Genomic DNA, 20319 nt, shown 5'->3' with positions numbered 1-20319 from the left:
GATTATATATCGCTTATCAGGAGACTCACAGTAATTAAATTAAAGTTGATATTCGGCTCAGAAGTCTGTGACCTGAAAACTGGTATCTGTCGTGCTTTTGCGAAAAAGTACTTGGTATACGTCGTTACTAGTAAAGACCAAGTTTACAGAATCGTGCGTGTCTACAGCGAGTAGATATAAGCTTTGATTGTGTGCTAATTGCACGTTCTTGTACATTTCCCGAAAGTAGGTTGAAACATCAATGTTTAGTTTGTCATTGGAGCATGACCTGCCGTGGCTATTGAAGATCTTTCACTGTATACCGAATTGGACCTATAAAACGAAAACGAGGACACGTTGACATTCGAATATGGCAAGGTCGTGTAGATACATGAAGTGTATATATTGAAATACAGTTTTAGTGTGTCATAAAAAATTCAGGTGTTTTGTTCTCAGTCTGATGATTACATATAAAATGTTGTGTGTACTCCTTGTTCACATCCAGTGTCGTTAATGAACAGACTGTTAACATCCATTTTTTCACTAAAGGCACCATATATCAAAAGCCAACGGTAAGTTACAAAGTCATAAATACCTTCTTTATTTATCATCTTTTCTCATTGTTATTTCAATGGAATACGCTTGGACTAGATTTAATAATGATAAAGAATGCCTCAAAATCGAATCCTGGTTATCATCTTAATACTCAATTATTTTCGTCTTCTCTACAAGGCTGAAAAATGATTGGTATAATTTTAGCTATGCTCGGCGTCATACAGTGTGTGCAAGGACAAGGTGGGTTGTTTACTTATTTATAAGCCGTGTCAATCTAAGTTCGCTATATTCGGTACAGTTTCAAGACGAGATCTTTTCAGTGTGCTTATTCAAATTTAGTAGTGTCTCCAAATGTCTGTATCGTGCATGTATAATTGAATTGACCTCGCTTTGATCAATGTCGTCGTCATGGATTTTCCTGCAAATGACGAAAAGAGTTTTCGAGTCCTACATGTAGTTTTTTAACATTTGATGTTGAAACATTAGTCCGACCGGTTGTTGCAACGTAAGAGACGTGTTTCTTTATAAGTGACAACCAGTGATGTTATATCTACCAAGTGTACCTGTAATTACCAGTCATAAAATGTCACGGTGAGCCCAGGTTTGTCGGCTCTGGATGGACAGTCTTTCTGGTTTATGAAGGCAAATTTTTATCAGCTATGCTACTGACAATGATTCTTCTTGTTTTTCCCACGTAAAGCTGTCTAACGTCAGTCTGCATGGTTATATATTTGGTGCATAGTTTAATTTAACCCCAGGAATCCATTTTGTTATTGTAAAAAGTGTGTAATTTTTCACAATCATCATGTACATCAAAGAGATTGTGTATACAAAAAGGAGATCCTCAATTAAATCTTATATATATATATATATATATATATATATATATATATATATATATATATATATATATATATTATATATATATAATATATATATATATATATATATATATATATATATATATACACACATTAGGGAAAGACTGCATTATCTTGTCTGGTACCTGAAACCCGAGTCCTTGCCTGAGCAACTCGGGTGACAAAGAGAACACTTTTAATCCCCAAGGTGTGAATGTTCCATTGTTATGTTTATCTAATCCAGCTGGTGCTATTGTAGTGCCATTGTAGGAAAGGCAGGTCTGTGAAATTGATCCTCATAGGGAAGTAGGGTATTCCGAAGTTAATGGAGCCTTCCCGTAATGATATATATATATATATATATATATATATATATATATATATATATATATATATATATATATATATATATATATATATATATATATATATATATATATATATATATTAAAGATTTAATTAAGGATCTCCGTTTTGTATACACAATCTCTTTGATTATATATATATAATGTATGTACATATAAAATTTATTAGTTATTGTGAACATCAGACAGAATATAAATATGCAGCTTCTGAAACACACGCACACACTCACACACACACACACACATACATACATACATACATACATACATACATACATACATACATACATACATACATATATATATATATATATATATATATATATATATATATATATATATATATATATATATATATATATATATATATATATATATATATATATATATATATATATATATATATGCACAATTGAGTTGATCAGGATAATCTAAATATTACATTTCCACTACAAATTTGTTTCGTATAGGCTGCAGAGCGGCCTACACTCATCGGGTGGCTGTGATCGACTGAAACTTACATATAGGTATATATATTATATATATATATAATATATATATATATATATATATATATATATATATATATATATATATGTATGTATATACATACGTACGTACGTACGTACGTATGTATGCATGTGTGTACGTATGTATGTATGTATGTATGTATGTATGTATGCATAACATCCAAAAAAAAATATATACATTCGATTTATTGCAATAATAATGATAAAACACATGTGATTACCAGGATGCCCGATGCTATACGATGAATGGAATGGCAATTGCTACAGAGTATTTACAAATTGGGTGAATTACGGCGACGCGGACCATAACTGCCGAACCAATGTTGTGGGTGGCCATCTGGCTTCTATTCAATCAAGCGAAGAAAACACTATATATACTCAAAGATCAACGACGACACATGGATTGGTTTTGATGATCTGGCGAAGGTAAGAAGTTGTGTGGAGTTCGCTAGAAATTTCAAATAGTGGAAGTTAGTTTTCCGTTCTGTGTATTCAGGCCTGTTTCAAGTGCGGGCAATGTCGCCCTCTGTAGTTCGATATGCTGAGAACACAGTTGAGAAGTGACGTACCTTTTTCAATATTAATCATCAGAGTATTCAAATAAAAATGGGACCAATTACATCCAGGTCATTTGGCGTTTAGTAGATGCTGAAGATTAGCCCTCGGAGTCAAAATGATAGAGGCGTTATGAAATGATATCGTGCCTTTAGAACGCAGCGCCCAAAGCCTCTTAGGCAAAACCCTCCCGCATATTGATTATAGCTACAGTTCGGCACTTTTACAGAGAGATTGGACAATAACCTCAGTGAAAATAAAACCTATGAGTGATATTCATGTATACGCGCCTGCCATGTAGGAGATTGAAGACCAAAGACCATATCCTGATATTACGTCATTATTAGGAGTTCATCCTTTGCCTTTTGAAAGATTCGGAAACAGTGGAAGTAAATAAATCCTCAAGAACTACACGGGCTAAATTTTACTACCTGCTAGAAATATAAAATATTACACCAAAATAATTATAGTGTGGAAATTTAATTTTTAAATCGTGGCAGATAGCTAACAAAACCCTGGCGAAAGAACGCAGTAATGATATATAATTAGTTGTTCAGCATCACAGAAAAATAGATGACAGACTAGCAACGCAGCACTCCTTTTGTTTCATGGCCGTCTCAGTAACTATGGCTTTTTCATATTAAAATGAGCTTCACAGGTGTTAGACTTTTGGAAACTTTGTTTGTGGTTGATAATTGCATGAGATTATGCGAAAAAGTACGACGAGATGGCATCGTGCTGCCAGCAGTCGCGTAGCAACCAAACTTACTTTGTGAGCTCTCAGGGCAGAAACACTGTTTCATGCGAATCAAAACATAACACTCCAGCAGTTTCATAAACACGTCCTACGATGACCAACTTGTAAAAAACAATATGACTGACCGTAAACCATTGAGTAAAACCAGACAGTATCGATAAAAGACTTTCAAATTTGGTTCAAACACACTCATTATATTCATAAAAATGTGAGAGGTAATTTTATAGTACTAAAACTCACGTCCCCGAAGCACAAAATTTTCCTGTTTTCGCCAGCATGCCAACTCCGCTCAGGGCCACACGACAACAGTATGAACTTTGCCGAACATTCTTTCACTTAAAAATTCGCGAAAATTCGGAAACTACCGAAGGGTGCATGGTCGGCACTCTTCGGAAAAGAGAGGCGAGAGCTACCTGAGGCGAGGCGTACATGAAGGGCTTACGTTACCGCTTCACACCATGAACAATACCCGTTGCCAGTCTGTCGCTCTATTGTCTGCGTCAGTATTAATCACATAAGAGCTGAACTGTGATTAGGAAAATGTAAAACCTGCCGTCAGCATCAGTAAAATGCCTAACAACACCAATCGCACTGTTCGCCCTTGGACGTGAATGCTGTGAAACGAAGTATTTGGGAAACAGATTATTTGTATTCTCCCGTTTAACTACAGGCATCACTAGTGACATTCACTTCTGACGTTGAAAGTGTAGGCCGCAAAAGCTGAAAGCGATCTTTTGGCTCTTTGCTCATGAAGTACTCCGTGCACAATGATTACTTGCAATTGGCCGGTCTCTGCAGCTATTACTAAGGTAGCGCACGTATAGTCGAGTGTGATTGACATCCTCAGAGGGATGTTTCGTTGTTTAGAACGTTGTTTAGTCGAACTAAAATGAACTGAAGTGTATTGAACTGTATACATATATAGTTGACGAACAACACTCTTTGTAAATTATCAACAGGAAGATGAGTTTTTCTGGACAGATGGTTCGCTCACGGCGTTTAAAAACTGGGCTCCTGGTGAACCTAGCAACACGGGTTCCGGTGGTGAAGACTGTGCCACAATGTACGGTGCAGGAAGTAAGTTTTTAAAATGAGGTATTGGGCCCTACGACCCGTGTGTGTCCACCGTAACTTGAAATAGGCAGACTTGGCTGTGAGAGAAAGATATTTAATTTCATTGAAATGCGTCCAAAATAAGTTGCCACTAGAGCTGCTTTTGTAAACCCGGTGACGATATTGCAAATTGAGTCCAGAGCTTTTCACAGAAAGGAAACTTATAAATCTTTAGAACATAATTATGTTTAAGTGAAAAAGACTCGTTTCTGCAGAAGAAAATATTCTGCTTTGATATTGATAGAGATTTAACTTTGGGTCGAAACTCAATAAATAGGATAAATAGGATATGGCCCTATATTTTATTGGGGGTTTTTGAGGTGCCACATGTCAGCCCAAATATATTATATTACAAAGTAATCGGGTTGGAAGTATGATATATTTTATTGACGGAATAGGAATAACATTCAACACATGTGTCCGTTTCCATGATAACATTTCAATGAAAATTTTCTAATGATTTTGACTTAAAATAAATGTGTGAGGTCACTTTATCAGTAAATGGAATTATGTTTTCTTAACGTGAAACGTGGAACATTTTAACTCCTTCTAGCGAAAAACGAAACTAATCTGGTGATATATGATTTTTATTTTGCATTTTTTTAAATATCAAATGTTACTCTGCAATTCAATGAAAATAAGAAAAAAAGTTGGTTGCGAACATTCCGTACGGCAAACTTAAACCATCCCATTTCAAAATCAAGGATAACAAATTACTCAATATTTTCCGATTTTTAATATTCAAAATGGCCGCAATCCATGTGTTAACTCTGTAGATGTGTATAATAATTTTAATTATTTGCACAAAAATATACGGGGAGTAAATTGTACTAACTCCACAAGAGTCTGTCTCCGAGGCCTAATCTGCCTTAAGCGGCATTTAAAATTGTCTTCAGTCCAAACTCAAGCCACAGGTCAACATAAAAAAATATTATTTGACATGCAGTCTTCTATACCCCGCTTTCATAATGTCATTCTAAATAGATTGATAAGTGAAACGTCGATCTGTGAATTGTTTCTTTCGGAAGCTTCTGTTCTGTAAGCCTTGAAGCAGAACTCAACGACATTACACTTTACGTCGGATAATTAAGACACTTTGATTGTCATTACAGATAATTGGAATAAATGGAACGATAGAAGTTGCAGCACTCAGCTTCAGTACGTTTGTAAAGTTCCCCTGGGTACATCTTCTGCCGGTACACAAGAGTAATTTTTACAAATCGAACGAACAAGCGGCTTGTTTTCATGGAAGACGGAAAACTTCAGAGCCGTGATTTTCTCCTGTATAATCTTCAACAATTTAATTTCCTAGCGTTCATCTTGTAATGTGCAGTGACTACGTCGAATAAAAGTGATCTGTGTGTACGAGTTGTGCGTCTGTGGTAGTCGATTAACTTCATTGTATGCACATGAAACCACCAAAGAAGAGTAAAGGGATCGGATAATTACGCAATGTCATGGGAATCTACTAATAGACTGATAATAAGGAAAGGTGTTTAATCATACAACATCGTATTTAATGCGAACAGTCATAGAGTGTTTCAATTGATTGACCGTAGCAGTCTTGCATTTTCATAATGTGGGTTCCACAAAAGTGGTTTATGTCCTCATTCTTTTTAGCACGCACGGTCGCACGTATTAGTCCCGCAAACAAAATACTTTGTGTACGGTATGAAATGCTATCTCTGACATACGTTCGTACTAATACTCCGTTGTAAACAGTAACAGACTAGTATTTTATGCCATTATGCAATCACCCGCATGTCATTATCCGCGTGAAGATCAATGGCAACGATTTTATTCTTCAAATAATAATATTGGATTTCTAAGCATCATTGTCAGGTAAAGTATCGCTGCAAGATACACTCCGTTGCATTGAGACAACTTTAAATCAAGTACTGAGAAAGTTTACTACCACCTACAAATTAAAATTACAGGTCATCCATCACAAATGCCCCCATAAAAGACGTCACTTTTTCACTGTACAGTACATGGTGAAGCTCAGTCGAGTCTTTTCTAGTGTCAAAATGAAACTTATTTTATTCGCCAGAATACACACTGTGTCTACCACTCAATTCTAAGTGACATATAAGGCACTGTACGGCTCGATCCCCGGAGAAGGAAAGAGGGGTCTGAAAGGTCAACTTAGGGTCATTATGGTTTCATAAGAGCAGTCTGCCAGAGTCCAAATCTGCTTACTGATGCCACACTGGTGTAAGATGACTGTAGTAAGGGGCCGTCTCAGATTGTCGCAGAAGTTCAAAAAGCGAAATTCATTCGTTTAGGGGGGGGGGGGTTTGACCTCCAGTCAATTAGTGAACTTCACTTTCGCACTTTTATTTTGTGATCACAAGTTTCGTGTGTTTATTTTAAATTAAAGAAAAACTGCACACTCGTGCCAACAAATTTGTATCTGCTTCCATCTCGTTCGTGCCCCAAACACAATTTACCGATAGTAACATTGTATCCTAAAACTTTCATTCATCAAATTATACAAAGACAAAAAGTATCATTTTTAAATGTGCTATTAATAAGCGTCTGCTCTAACCACTAGATGTCTTTATTCTTACTTGTTATGCACCTGGTCGTAGTCGTTTTAATATGGTTGAACATGCCTGCCCCCCCCCCTTGTCAAAGTTTCTTACTTATTTACCGCCCCTACCAGTACAAATTGCGTGTTCACAAAGACAAAGAACAGCACAAGAGATGCAAAAAGGGAATTAAAATAAAGTGAAACTTTTATGCGGTAAAATGCCGTTAGTACTCAAATCTGATCGATTACTTTAATTGAAATGTGGCAAGGGGAATACGTCTTTAGTAGCTGTAGCAAAATGCAACATTGTACGCTCAGGCAGACATGAACATTTCGCACTTTTAAAGTTTCGTTTAGGGGGAGGGGGAGGGGGAGGGGGTTTTGATCTAAACGAAGGAATTTCGTTTCTTGAACTTCTGCGACAATCTGAGACGGTCCCTAAAGTCGACAGTCGCTCTTCAAAACAGCTTTATATACGCATATACTCGTTGACGTTGCTTATCATTTTCAAGCGGACGATTAGATTGTGTGAAATTCCAAGTAATTGTGTTTTTAGGGCCTGTAGCTAATAATGGATCGTATTTGGAGTTTCAATGCAATGTTCAGTTGAGTGAAGCAAGTGCAAACAAAGGACACAAGATGATTGAGTAGGCGTTTATCAATGCTTTAACCAAACAGTAAGGAATATCTTCCGTCCCTTTATCTAGGGCATTTTCTGGCCAAACGTGTTATCGTGAGAAATATCAAATGCAAAGTTACACTTGATTTGCCAGATGATAATACTGAAAATAGCGTTCTGAAGACCAGTTTTCAAAACAAACGAACAAATAGATTCTGAACAGATGAATTGACACGGAGTGACAAAATTACAATAAAAATAGAATATAGGATCACCAACCACTAATACGGTAAATTTTGAATAAGATCATCCCTATTAACCTTAACTTAGGCGCTTTGGGAACATATATTCGGACTTTTACAATATTATTTTGGCCAATCACTTGTTGGGGCTCATTTTGACGCTTATGGATAAATCATGTTTTCACCGGCTTGGTGTTGTGAAAATCTGGAATTTTATTTTGCCCCATAGAGATAACTCAGGGATGACAGCCATTTTGAATTCCAAATATCGGTAAATAAAGGGTAATTTATTTCTTTTGTATTAAAATTTGCAAAGTAAACCCTGATTTTTATTCTTGATTTTGAAAGAGAATTGTTGAAAGTTTGCCTGAGAAACGTTCGAAGAAAAGGTATTACCTTTCATATTCAAGGCTCTAAATATCTAATCAAGCGAGTGATTTCTGACAAACGTATCAACAAAAATACACTAATGGTCGTCTCATCATCTTCATTTCAAGGAATTTGCATTGAAACGCCTGCAAACATTATGTTGAAAATATTTAAAAAAGACATGAATTAACCTGTGCTGAAGACAAACCAAACAGTACTGAATTCGAAAATATTTTTCCTCAAAATAATTAGTGCTATTTTAATCAAAATTTGGATAGACCTGTTCATGAAAACTATCAATCAAATTTGCATAGAAATCAAGTTAGTGGTTTCTTAGAAGATAAACCTACATATGATGAAAAATAATATCATTTCTCTGAAAATGAACAAAATTAACGATGTTACCACAAACTGAAGAAGTCGATTTTCCGATAATAATTTTGTTAAATTCAGAAAAAAAAACGAAGGATCTTGAACAATTCCTCTGACTACTCGAGTTAAAATCGATTTCTTTAAAACTCCTGGAATCTTGCACGTGCACGTCTTTACATTATGTCGTAAATGATAAAATGTTTAGCGTATTCTTCCTGTCTTTTTTGTCGATTTGTTAAGCTGAATCCCTTCGATGTTATTCTACTTTAAGTATAATAATGACGATATATTGCAAACTGCTTTTCTGTCTTAAAGAATATTTCGTTTAATATATTACTTTAAAAAGTGACGTTGACTCGGTCAACTTGAAAGCATAATCTGCGCTTGCACACATTCTAACACACATAACAAAGATGGCGGAGTAGTCTGTAACCGACAGGAGTGTTAATCATAGAGCATAAGAACTCAGCCTGGCATAAGTTTGTTTATCTTCAGGCTTGATAGTCGCCCAAAACAGTCTAATAGAGTATTTTCGTCGACCTACGGCTTCGTGAAACAGACCTTTTTATCCAAGTTCGATAAATACCAGAGCAGTTTATACAAAAACATATGTATCTTGAATAAAAACGAGTATCATACCTATAAATTTAAAGTATTAAAGTTGAACTAAAATTTGTTTAAGTTTTGAAGAGTTGTGCGCCCTCACTTCAATTATTCTTCTAGGTTTCAATGAAGTTGGGTTTTTGTTGATAAAAATTCTAATGAGATTATTCATTGACATAGTGCATAATAGGCTTGTTTCTTGGACTGTGACACACTTTACTAAGTATTAACAACAGTTACTTGGACTTTCTGAAATTTATGTGATTTGCTGACTATTGTCGATCTTTGAAAATAAAGAAATATATTTTTACCCACAACTAACAGTACAGGTCAAATTAATTAAGGGTTAACAGTAGTAAAAAACATCGTGCACAGAGTGTTGTTAGATAAATGCCATAAATTTACCATTTTATCATTGGATGTTTGCAGTGCAACTGAAACCCTTGAGAGTAAACAGTTAAACAAATACATTGAAACAGTCACCACTTGTGATATGATAGATGAATTGTAGCATTGGCTACGAATATAGAACGGATACCGGTTCAGGTGTTGGCTTTCTCAAACAAACGACTCCATACCATCTCCTGGTAACTGTAGAACGTGGGTCTGGTGACACATAGCAAAGCCTGCCCTTCTCCATCTCTGTGAAAACCTGTTTTACTCACTCTCACGATCTTCTTCGCCGTATCTCCAGTGCAGGATTGATGATTGATATCATGGCCATGAACTCAAACTTGTTTACCCTTCTTGAATATCGCCCCATGAAGCTATCGCTCACGAAGAGCAATCTGAAGTGACTGTCCCTAAATCTAGTTCTCGAATCTTAGCAGCTTTTCATGACAACATCCGAAAATAAATAATGACGGTTTAAGGAGCGCTTCACCCAATACGGCTTATTTTGCTGAAAAATCTTTTTTTGCAAATATTCGTTCAATTTTAATTAATCTGTTATTCCAAGATTAAAATTATGGTTGGGTTCACCTTTAAGCTTGTCAAGAAGTCATAAGTTGCGTGATAAATAGTGTTAATTTATGCAAATGTATGCAAATCATCCGATTTCCTGGCTTATCTTTTCTCCAAATTTCAAGATTTCCAAAAAATTTAACTCCACTCTGGCTGGGTCAAATTTTCTGAAATTTTCACATTATGTTCATTTTATGCTATATAAGAAAACGACTATTTTGTTTGGCATAAAATTCTTATATTTTTGGCATTTTAATTTTACTAATCATGATTTTAATCCCTTTTTTGAGTGTAAGTCTTTCACCTCATTATGCCAATTTAAAATGAGGAGGGAAAATGCAAAATAAAATAGTAGTACTTTTCTACATATTATCTTCTTTCAAGTGAAATATTACATTTCAGAAAATAGCGTCAAGTGTTTGACTTAAATTAATTTTTATCATTAATACCAAAATTTTGGTTTTTTACCCCAAATATACACCCACTTCATCCTTCGAGTAAAGTACTGCTACCATACTAAATTTTAGAGTTTCTGCTTATTGAAAATATATAATACCAGGCGGTTTCCTTGTCATCTTTGATTAGAAACATTGCTTTGAAAAAGCTATGTTGGCAACATGCAGCTCCCCCTTAAATCTTATAAGCATTAAAATCATTAGCATAAATCATAAAGTATCAAGTAAGTTGACATAACCGAGCGGTCATCTAATAGGCACCAAGTAACCTACAGCCATAAACCTACACATCATATGTTAGGGTCATGGTCTGACATACATTTGAAATGCTACTCAGCCGACGCCAGCGGTAAAAATTAAACCGTTACCGATAGCTGTAGCCGATCCTAAAGGCAATATGTAAACCTTTACGAAAACACACAATCGCTGTTATGGACCGCTTACCCTTTAAAGGCGCCTGTCCTCGAAAGGTATGTTATATGCACGCATTATCTCTAATCACTTTTGATGATAATGATATAAGCACCGGGGACACTGTGCTCCCGCTTTGTAAGAATTGCTCAGTGATGAATGAATTTTATTGGGTCACTAAATATGATCAAAATTAACGAAAGCAGCAAATTAACTGGTCATTATTATTCATCAAGAGTACACTCACACTACTCACTTTTCGTCGAATCATAATTCTAGCAAAGCTGAACAGAGTTGTCATTTAAAGCAAATGCGACGGAATAGATAGATTTGAGAGGGCTTACAAAATAACAAAATCATTCTAAAAATGATGAACATTTCAAAATAATTTGAACAAAGCTTATTCGGGAAATCTAAACAAATGTTTGATCGCTAAATTACGTTTAAAGTCGCCACTGACAGACTTTAGCATGTCAGTCTCTTCATTGGAAAGCCAACGATATGATAATTTGGGCCACTGATGGTTGTTAGTCCCCACAGACAAAGTCCGGGGGACTTATAGATTTGGTCGTGTCCGTGCGTCTGTGCGTCCGTTTACGCAAATTTCTCAGAGATGCCCGCAGCGATTTCTTTCAAAATTAGTACAAGTATTACTCCCTTTGTCATACATATGCACTTAATAGTATGTGACACGATCCAATATGGCCACGTGACGGCCATTTTATTTCCTGGTTTTGATGTCTACAGCCAATAATGAGGTTTTGACCAATGTCTTTCAAAATTGGCACAAGGACAGTGTACCGTAACGTACATTTGGACGTAAATTATTTTAGCAATATGATCAAATATGGCTGCTAGACGGCTATGTCTGTTGTTGATGATATTTTGATGAATAAAAATGAGCTACAATATTTGAGGTCTAACTTGTCCTTTGTACCAGGCAAAATGTGAATGCCAGAATAAAAATTGAATGAAAATTGTTCAAAAGACTGAATGTCGGCTCTGGAACTATGCAATGAAATGATTATTTCCTGACTTTCACAATGACAGTTCGAAAAAAGTGGGTTTAAATATATTGTATACAGTTTACAAAATGCAGTCTACTTAATTTTTATGATTATCTTATTGAATAAAAGTGAGCAACAGGCATGTTAGCCGCCTGTCATGCAGAGAAATTCCTTGTAATTTGATGATAAGATTTCCTGAATCTAATTATGAATCCTAATCCATTTTCAATAAAGCCATTACATTGCCAGATATTATTAACGGACCAGTATTTCCATTTGTGCCCGGTACTTTGAAGTCAAGCCAAGTTTCACTCGTTTGCTTGTAAACTGAGCTTTATACATTGCCGGGGCAAGAATTTGGAAACATTTACAAATCTAAAAACATATTCCATGTGTTCATCTGTCCACTCATAAGTTTATCCAACTTTGTCACAAACCAACACTCAGACTTCATATATCCACATTGCAACAATTAATCACAAAACCGACTATTTCTAAAATTAAATTTAGCTAACTAATTCATCAGACATTAACTGCACATTTACATCAATACAACTCAATCCCATTCCCCGGATATATGTTGACCAATATCACTTCACAATCATTTCCGTCAATGGTTTCCAAATTCATTAACAAAAGGGGACTATGTTATTGACAATGACATGTTGACCCTGTGTATGTTGTTAATAGTCTGAAGTATTTAAGTTTCATTGTAATGTACTGTAAAGAGAGTGGAACTGTCATGATAACAGAGAAGAATTGAGGTCTCTCTGACCTTTTCCAATGTCTATATGTGAGTTAAGCGAAAATTGATAAAATGCCTGACACATTCTTTTATTTCAGGAAAGTACTCTCATTAGCTGTCTGTCGATTAATTTTCACTAATTTGTCTATTGTTTCGCAGAGAAGTATTGAATTTCTTAATAATGATACGAAATTAATGCCGTGTGATTTTATGATGATGTCGATGAGTTTGGGGTTTTTTTTGTTCAGAATATATTTCTGTCACTGTACTTGAGAGGTTACTTTAAACATGAAGGATTTTGCGCATGCGCGAGAAGATTAAGCTGTCACAATAACAGCAAGCTTATTTTTGTCGAGTTGCCATTGACAGTAGAAAAGCGAGGCACAGCTCGCGCAATCTGAACTCTGGCTCGCTGATGGCATGTTACGTCAAAATAATGACAGATGTAAGTTTACAGCCCACCTTAAAACTCGAATTCATTTTTAAGACGCAAAGACAAAGACATTCTTAGACTAGCCAAACCCTACACATATGCAGTAGTCCCATGAGTAAATCAACGAATAGCAGAAACCAAATGCCTTATCCGAATTGGAAGAGATACGGTAAAGAATGATGTTATTTATTTTTAAGTGAATGCTAAGATATAATGCACGAAACCTGTTTGTGTCGGATCGATGATATCTTATGTTGTTCAGGTGTGAAGTTCTCACACCGATGAATACATATATTATTAGTGCATGCCCACACGTAGTGTTAAATTTGAAGACTCTGAGCTATATTACTACTGCAACGTGTCATCCTATATTTCGAGCATACGGAAGGTTTCGAAAAAGTTTATTTTTCTTTATTCACATATCAGTCAAACTGCGCATGCCTTTAGTAATTTTTTGATATCCATGAAGAAGTTTTGCATTCCTTAGAAACTTTGCTAAATTCGGTATGGTATTCTCGATTATTTTGTCTTCTCTAGGATTGGTGGCAATATGCTTTGGACTATCCTTGTATTATTCGTGATACAGTTGGTGTCAGCTGAAAGTGGTAAGAATTTTTACATATATCTATTTGATAATGAACGGCGTTGCAAATTGTTTTCCAAATGAAGTTCACACATTCTATGGAAAGACGCCCCACGCAATTCGTCTTGTTTACGTTATTGACGTACTAAGATTTATCATAACGATGTAGAGAGAAAACATATAACATTAACATTACTCAGTCATTTGCACTCGAAAATAAGTATATGATTAAACTTAGGTACATCTAAATCTATTTTTGAAAAGTTTTTAAAGTTCATTGTGGTCTTTGTACTGGGATTTATTGAAAGCGTTTAAACTAAAATTCGTCATAAAAACCGGAATAAGTTTGACCTCATCAAGCAGAATTTTTTGGGTGTCGACTCACGGACTTTCGGGGAAAAGAGTGTGTTCATTGTTTGTCAATAAATTGTCGTTTTTACATGCCTAATCAATTTTCTCGATGGAAATTTGAAAACAAATCCGCTGTAACTCGTCTCGGTGGGAGATGACACAGACACCTGCGTAGTGCATACAGCGCTTTCAAACTTGACAAGGTATCAGTTTTCCGCATTGTTAATTACCCAGTCGGTTAACAGTACCAAACTTTTATTCAATAACTTTTTTTTGGGTGTAGCAGCATAAAACTATATTATAACGCATACCACGGTACTAGAAATTGACGTATCGAGACTTTAGATGAGGTGTACTACAAGCCTAGGCCTTGTATCCTTCTTTCTCGGTAGACGGTAAATACTGTTTTTAAGTTCTAGTTGCTATGTACATGCATATCTGGTTGTAAGGAACACTAAGGAAGATACAATCTACTTGAATGTCCATGTAAATTTCCGAAGAAATCTTAACTTTGCTGTTGCTTGCAGAGTATTAATCTGAGTAAACAGCGAATACTATAGGTACAGTGGTCTGCTGTAATTGGCACAACAAAATGTTTGATAAAAATGACTTCTTGCTTTATAACAAGAAAGCCCTTTAGTTCCAAGTCACTGCGGAGGAGAGAGAGGTCATGTCCATGCATATGTGCGTCACGGGGTTAGATCGTGTTCGTGCATGTGTACTTGCTTGCGTTAACGTTCGTTCCGAAACCGTTTTCATAAATCTTTTTACGAAAGCATTATGCATTGGGGAGCATATGTTCGATCAATTGTTTGCAAAAATATGACCACTGGGCTGCTACTTTTTGACCCATTACTAGTAAAAATACATGCCTCACTTGGCGTGACAATAATGCAAACAACGGACGTACCTGACTCTGTTTTACATTCACACCACCTGAATATCTTTGAGACGCAGTTGGTTTTTTTTCCTGTCCTCCATGCGTCAACTGATTTTGTCCAAATACAGTGTACATTAACCTGTTAAAATACATCGTCTTGTCAATTTGTTTGTGATAGTGTCAAAATAAAAAAAAAGGAGGGTCGTGGGGAACGTCTAGGCAGATCTCTTGGTCGTCGGGGAATCTTACTCGCTTGGCTTAGCTTCGAGGTACACGGGAACTTAAGCTGGGAAATACTGGGGAAACTTATATACTCACACGGAGACGAAGATATACGGTGGTTGGCAATTTTACTGCTAAGGGAGAGACACCAGGATGCCCCTAACTAAACTAAACAACAAACTAAGTCAAAGACTAAAACTACTCTAACTACGGGGTTATACCCAGATCTACACGCCAGCGTAGTGCCTCCCGGAATCCTCCTTCCAGTCTTTCTTTCACTCTTTTTAAACACTTTTTTGAATAATTTAGCTGATAGTTGAGAAATGTCTTGAATTCCGATCATAGGCTACTGGGTGTGTGAACGTGTAATACCCGGCTATCAAATCTTCATACTGGTATCTTTGTGCCGCATATGTGTCGACAGGTCTTTTGTCCTATTATTTGGAGGTAAAGGAGGGGAATGTGAGGAATTTTTCTCACGTTCAAGGTTGCGGGCATTGGAAATGAGGAAACATGAGAATGGCTTCATACCAGCATAAGGAAATGATAGAGATATGACAATATGATCAAATATGGTTACTCGGCGGTCAATTGTACAATACGTATTCACGTTAAGAGCAATTAAACTGATATGTCAGAACATGTTCATTCAATCACTGCACAAAGACCACGTGCTTTGCTGATATGTACATCGATCTGTTTCATGATGAGATCCAATATGGTGACCTCGTTGTTTTTTGTTTATTTCTATGTTTTTTGTTGTTGCCTATCACGCCCAAGACATTATTTTGTTCAAACTTGGCACATAGACTATTTAATACCAGACAAATTTTGCATAACAATCTAGTATGATCGCCAACTTGTTATTCTAGAGCCATTTTACCAGTACGCATGCCTTAAAATGTTGTGTTCAAACTTGACACGAGACAGTGCAATATGATATACATGAATATGTGTTGTACTATCAAATGTAGCACATGAAAACCTTTTGATACAAAATGAGCAAGTCAAACGCCATTTATACATTACATTACATTTACATCACATTACATTACAACATTACATTACATTTAATGTATTACATTACATTACATTTACATGAATATTAGATTACAGTACATTAATATTATATTACACTACATTACATTACATTACTATTACATTATATTACATTACATTAATGTTACATTTCTATTACATTGCAGTACATTAATATTACATTACATTACATCACATTACATTACATTACATTACATTACATTACATTACATTACATTACATTACATTACATTACTTATTTCTTGCTTCGTAATTTTTCTCTCTGGCGATCTGTGTTGCTTCTTGTTGTTTGTAACATGGAGTTACTACAGAGACGTTTCTAGCTTGAATGCTTTGCCAACTTTTGCGAGGAAAACTCGACCGATAAGCAGCTGATGAAGTTTTGAATCCGTGGTAAGGCAAACGCTGGTCGGGGTCGGGGTCAATATAGACCCTCAATAGCGGCAACAGTTCCTTTCACGCTCTAGCTCTCTTTTAAGACATAGTAATTAGTTCACATTCATGTTAGATGTCGTGTAATCAATAATAGATATTTTACTTTCACAATTGTATTTGTCCCACGTAGAACCTCAGGCAGCTGCTACAACAGGAACATGCCCGCATAATTTCAACGAATGGAACGGCAATTGCTACAGAGTTTATACATCCTCGACAAATTACGGAAACGCTGACGCAAACTGTAGAACCACCGCCTTGGGTGCCCATTTGGCTTCCATTAAATCGTCTGACGAGAATGCTTATGTGGTAGCTCTCATAAGCAGTGACGCTTGGATTGGCTATGATGATCTTGCAAAGGTATGAAGTGACGCATATGTCATTATGCTATCTATTGACCTTCCTATTTCGTTATTGGCAAGTTTGTTTGATAATCCGGCTTTCCAGAGAACCCAATATTTAAATCGAGATGACTTGGTGAAATATTATGTGGAGGCGATTACATGAGAAATGGTTGTCTGTGCATTGGCCTCGGCTAACTTCTGCAATATGCCTGTCTTCAATGGGCGTTGAAAATTGTTAGGACCATAGTGCAGAGCGACGATTCTAAATGCATTGAATTTGAGAGTACAGTCAAACTTGTATTGGCGTTTTGCGGACATCTTTTAATTGTAGTAGTATTCAGGTAGCCTCGTGCAATTCAACATGTTAAAGACCTTCTACACATCAGCCGCCTCGTATGTTATCGGTGGCCGCCCGTTCATTAATACTCTGATTTGATAGAAGTACCTGTGTAGCTAAAAACAAGAATTGATAATACCTTAGGCAACATAATGAGTTTTGTTTTGTCTGTTTTGATGTTTCTATATGGTTTTATTGTAGACTTTAGCGAAACAGTCCCATTGGAAATTACCCAATTTGCTGGTCCTCCGATATGACCCACCAACCCGAAAAGTAACCCAACAACCATGTCTCTCACTAAAGGACCACTTCCCTATTATCGTACTGTTTTTGGTCCATCACTATACTCAAAGGTTTCACTGCAGCAATGCGCCTAAAGAGTGTGATATGCTTTCAGAAGTCTGAAAATAACGTTGCAACAAAATTGATGTGTTTTATCAAATATTAATATATAATTTTAACTTTTCAGTATTAGTTTTTTTAACCGTCAAAGAAATATTTGGCAAATTAAGTGGACTCCGATTACATGTCAGGGAATTCCTCCTACTCGACTTGATTGTCCGTATACGATGATATAGCAATAGCTAAAAATAACCAATAGCGTGATCTGATAACCATTACAGGAAGGAGATTTTTACTGGACAGACGGTTCGCTTACTGGATATAAAAACTGGGCTCCAGGTGAACCTAACAACAAAGGCATCAGCGGTGAAGACTGTACACTCATGTTTGCCAGTGGAAGTAAGTTTCCACTTTTAATTTTTGACAAGGTTTCATACTTTAGGCGCTGTAACGTATGATGCTTTCACTAATTTTGTTTGCAATGTCAACGGCAGTTTCTTGTTCTACCCCGCATCGCATGTTGCGATACACAGTGTTCAGTTTCAAGTTGTAAACTCAGCCTGTACACGGTGTAAACTGCACTGTTATTGTTGACGAGTGAGTTCTGGTCTTGACTAAGATTCAAATGTAAACAATAACAGAAAGTGCATTTGACCTGAGTAGACAATTAACATAAAAATAGTGAAACAAAGCATCGAAAGTTACAGCTGCTGGCACTTAAAGGGCAATGGCCGTCCTGCCAAATCAACATTCTAGTTCTCTTTTGCAAAGTTCCATATATTATATTCACAGCCAATCCATTGTCAAACCGACTGTATATACGTCGCGGATTCTTCAGTGTGTAATTCCCTTTTTTACGATAAAACTGCATGAATTATGTTTCACGTGATCTGATGAAGATAATTCGATTTCCATTGCAGGTGATAGAGGACAATGGAACGACGAAAATTGTGGCGACAACAAGCACTACGTTTGTAAGGCTCCGCTGGATCCGACTCCATGTCTCTAATAATATAATTATACTAATGTGAAGAACTATCGTTGACCGAAACACAAGGAGTTCATATAGCAGCGTTTCTCCAATGTAACCCACGATATCATTACATCGAATAAAAGATATGATTACCTATTTTTGTTGTCTGTCAACTGTCAATTTTAACCTTGAACTCGAATTTGGTCGTGGGTAGAGTCTGGGGCTTGTTATTGTGGGAATTCACTTTGACCTTGGTATACACGTACACATATGAAGGCGTGATCGTGAAGATAATAGTTGCCATCGTGATTGCAAAGCATAGAGTAAGATGAAACTGCGAAAACTATGGCGATAACAGACCATACGTTGATGAATTGGTGTTATTTCCACTATATATGAATTCATATCGTCTTTGTGTACATGTCTTTTCAAAATCAATGGGTCATTTGTGGGACTCAGACCAAATAAAATGGCGGATGTCCTTCAATGACGCCATCCACGTTGTTTATGATATAGCGAGAAGGTGATACAAGTCATTCAGAAACTAACACAAAAGGTGTGCTAGTCACCAAAACCGTACGTGAATGATAAATCATCTAATCCGCTACAGGCAGAGAGAGAGAGAGAGAGAGAGAGAGAGAGAGAGAGAGAGAGAGAGAGAGAGAGAGAGAGAGAGAGAGAGACAGACAGACAGACAGACAGACAGACAGACAGACAGACAGACAGAGACAGAGACAGACAGACAGGCAGACAGACAGAGATTAAGTAAGGAGAAATTAATCTTTATTTAGCAGATAAATTACTCAAATTAACTAATAGGCTTACGACCGCTGCCCAAGGTCGCCATAAAAGCAAAAAAACAAAACAAAACTGGAAACATTTTTAAGGATACATTAGGGCTAACAAGATTAAATGTGTTCAGTTTCACTGCTAAGTAAAAAAATGACAAATTTGAAACTACTAGAAGGAGTGGAAAAGTGGAAATACATTCTCCAATATTATGAAAACTTTTTTCTTTATCAGGTTTTATGTCCTGCTTATAATATTTAACGTAAGCCAGACTCCAGTGTTGTCTTTTCTCCTAGCTACATATTTGTCTCGGAAGGCTGACATTTGTGCCCTTCAACTTGAATGTGTTATGCAATTATATACCTGACAATGGTCTTTGTCTTTGACGAATGGTCTACCCGCTTTGGTCGTTCAAAATAAATGATGAGAGGATTCAATAATAATCGGGGATACCTACTTTTGTCTCCGAACACTTTCTCCACTTTAATATATAACGTTTATAGCCATTATCTTCAATTGCTTGTTCCCTAATTCTGAA

General features: G+C 36.2%; 1 protein-coding gene across 1 annotated transcript; it reads left to right on the top strand.

Moving 5' to 3' along the window:
• The first annotated feature begins 3571 nt into the window (after positions 1 to 3571).
• On the top strand, positions 3572 to 19028 carry LOC139142992 (C-type lectin lectoxin-Lio1-like). The gene is made up of 8 exons (XM_070713185.1): positions 3572 to 3616; positions 4561 to 4678; positions 13132 to 13135; positions 13729 to 13854; positions 14004 to 14071; positions 17127 to 17356; positions 18301 to 18418; positions 18940 to 19028. The coding sequence occupies exons 1-8, from the start codon at positions 3572 to 3574 to the stop codon at positions 19026 to 19028; spliced, it is 798 nt and encodes a 265-aa protein (XP_070569286.1).
• Positions 19029 to 20319: the final 1291 nt, after the last annotated feature.

This window comes from Ptychodera flava, chromosome 10 (assembly GCF_041260155.1).
Source record: "Ptychodera flava strain L36383 chromosome 10, AS_Pfla_20210202, whole genome shotgun sequence".
NCBI lineage: Eukaryota > Metazoa > Hemichordata > Enteropneusta > Ptychoderidae > Ptychodera > Ptychodera flava.
This window is presented reverse-complemented; position numbering and strand designations above follow the sequence as displayed.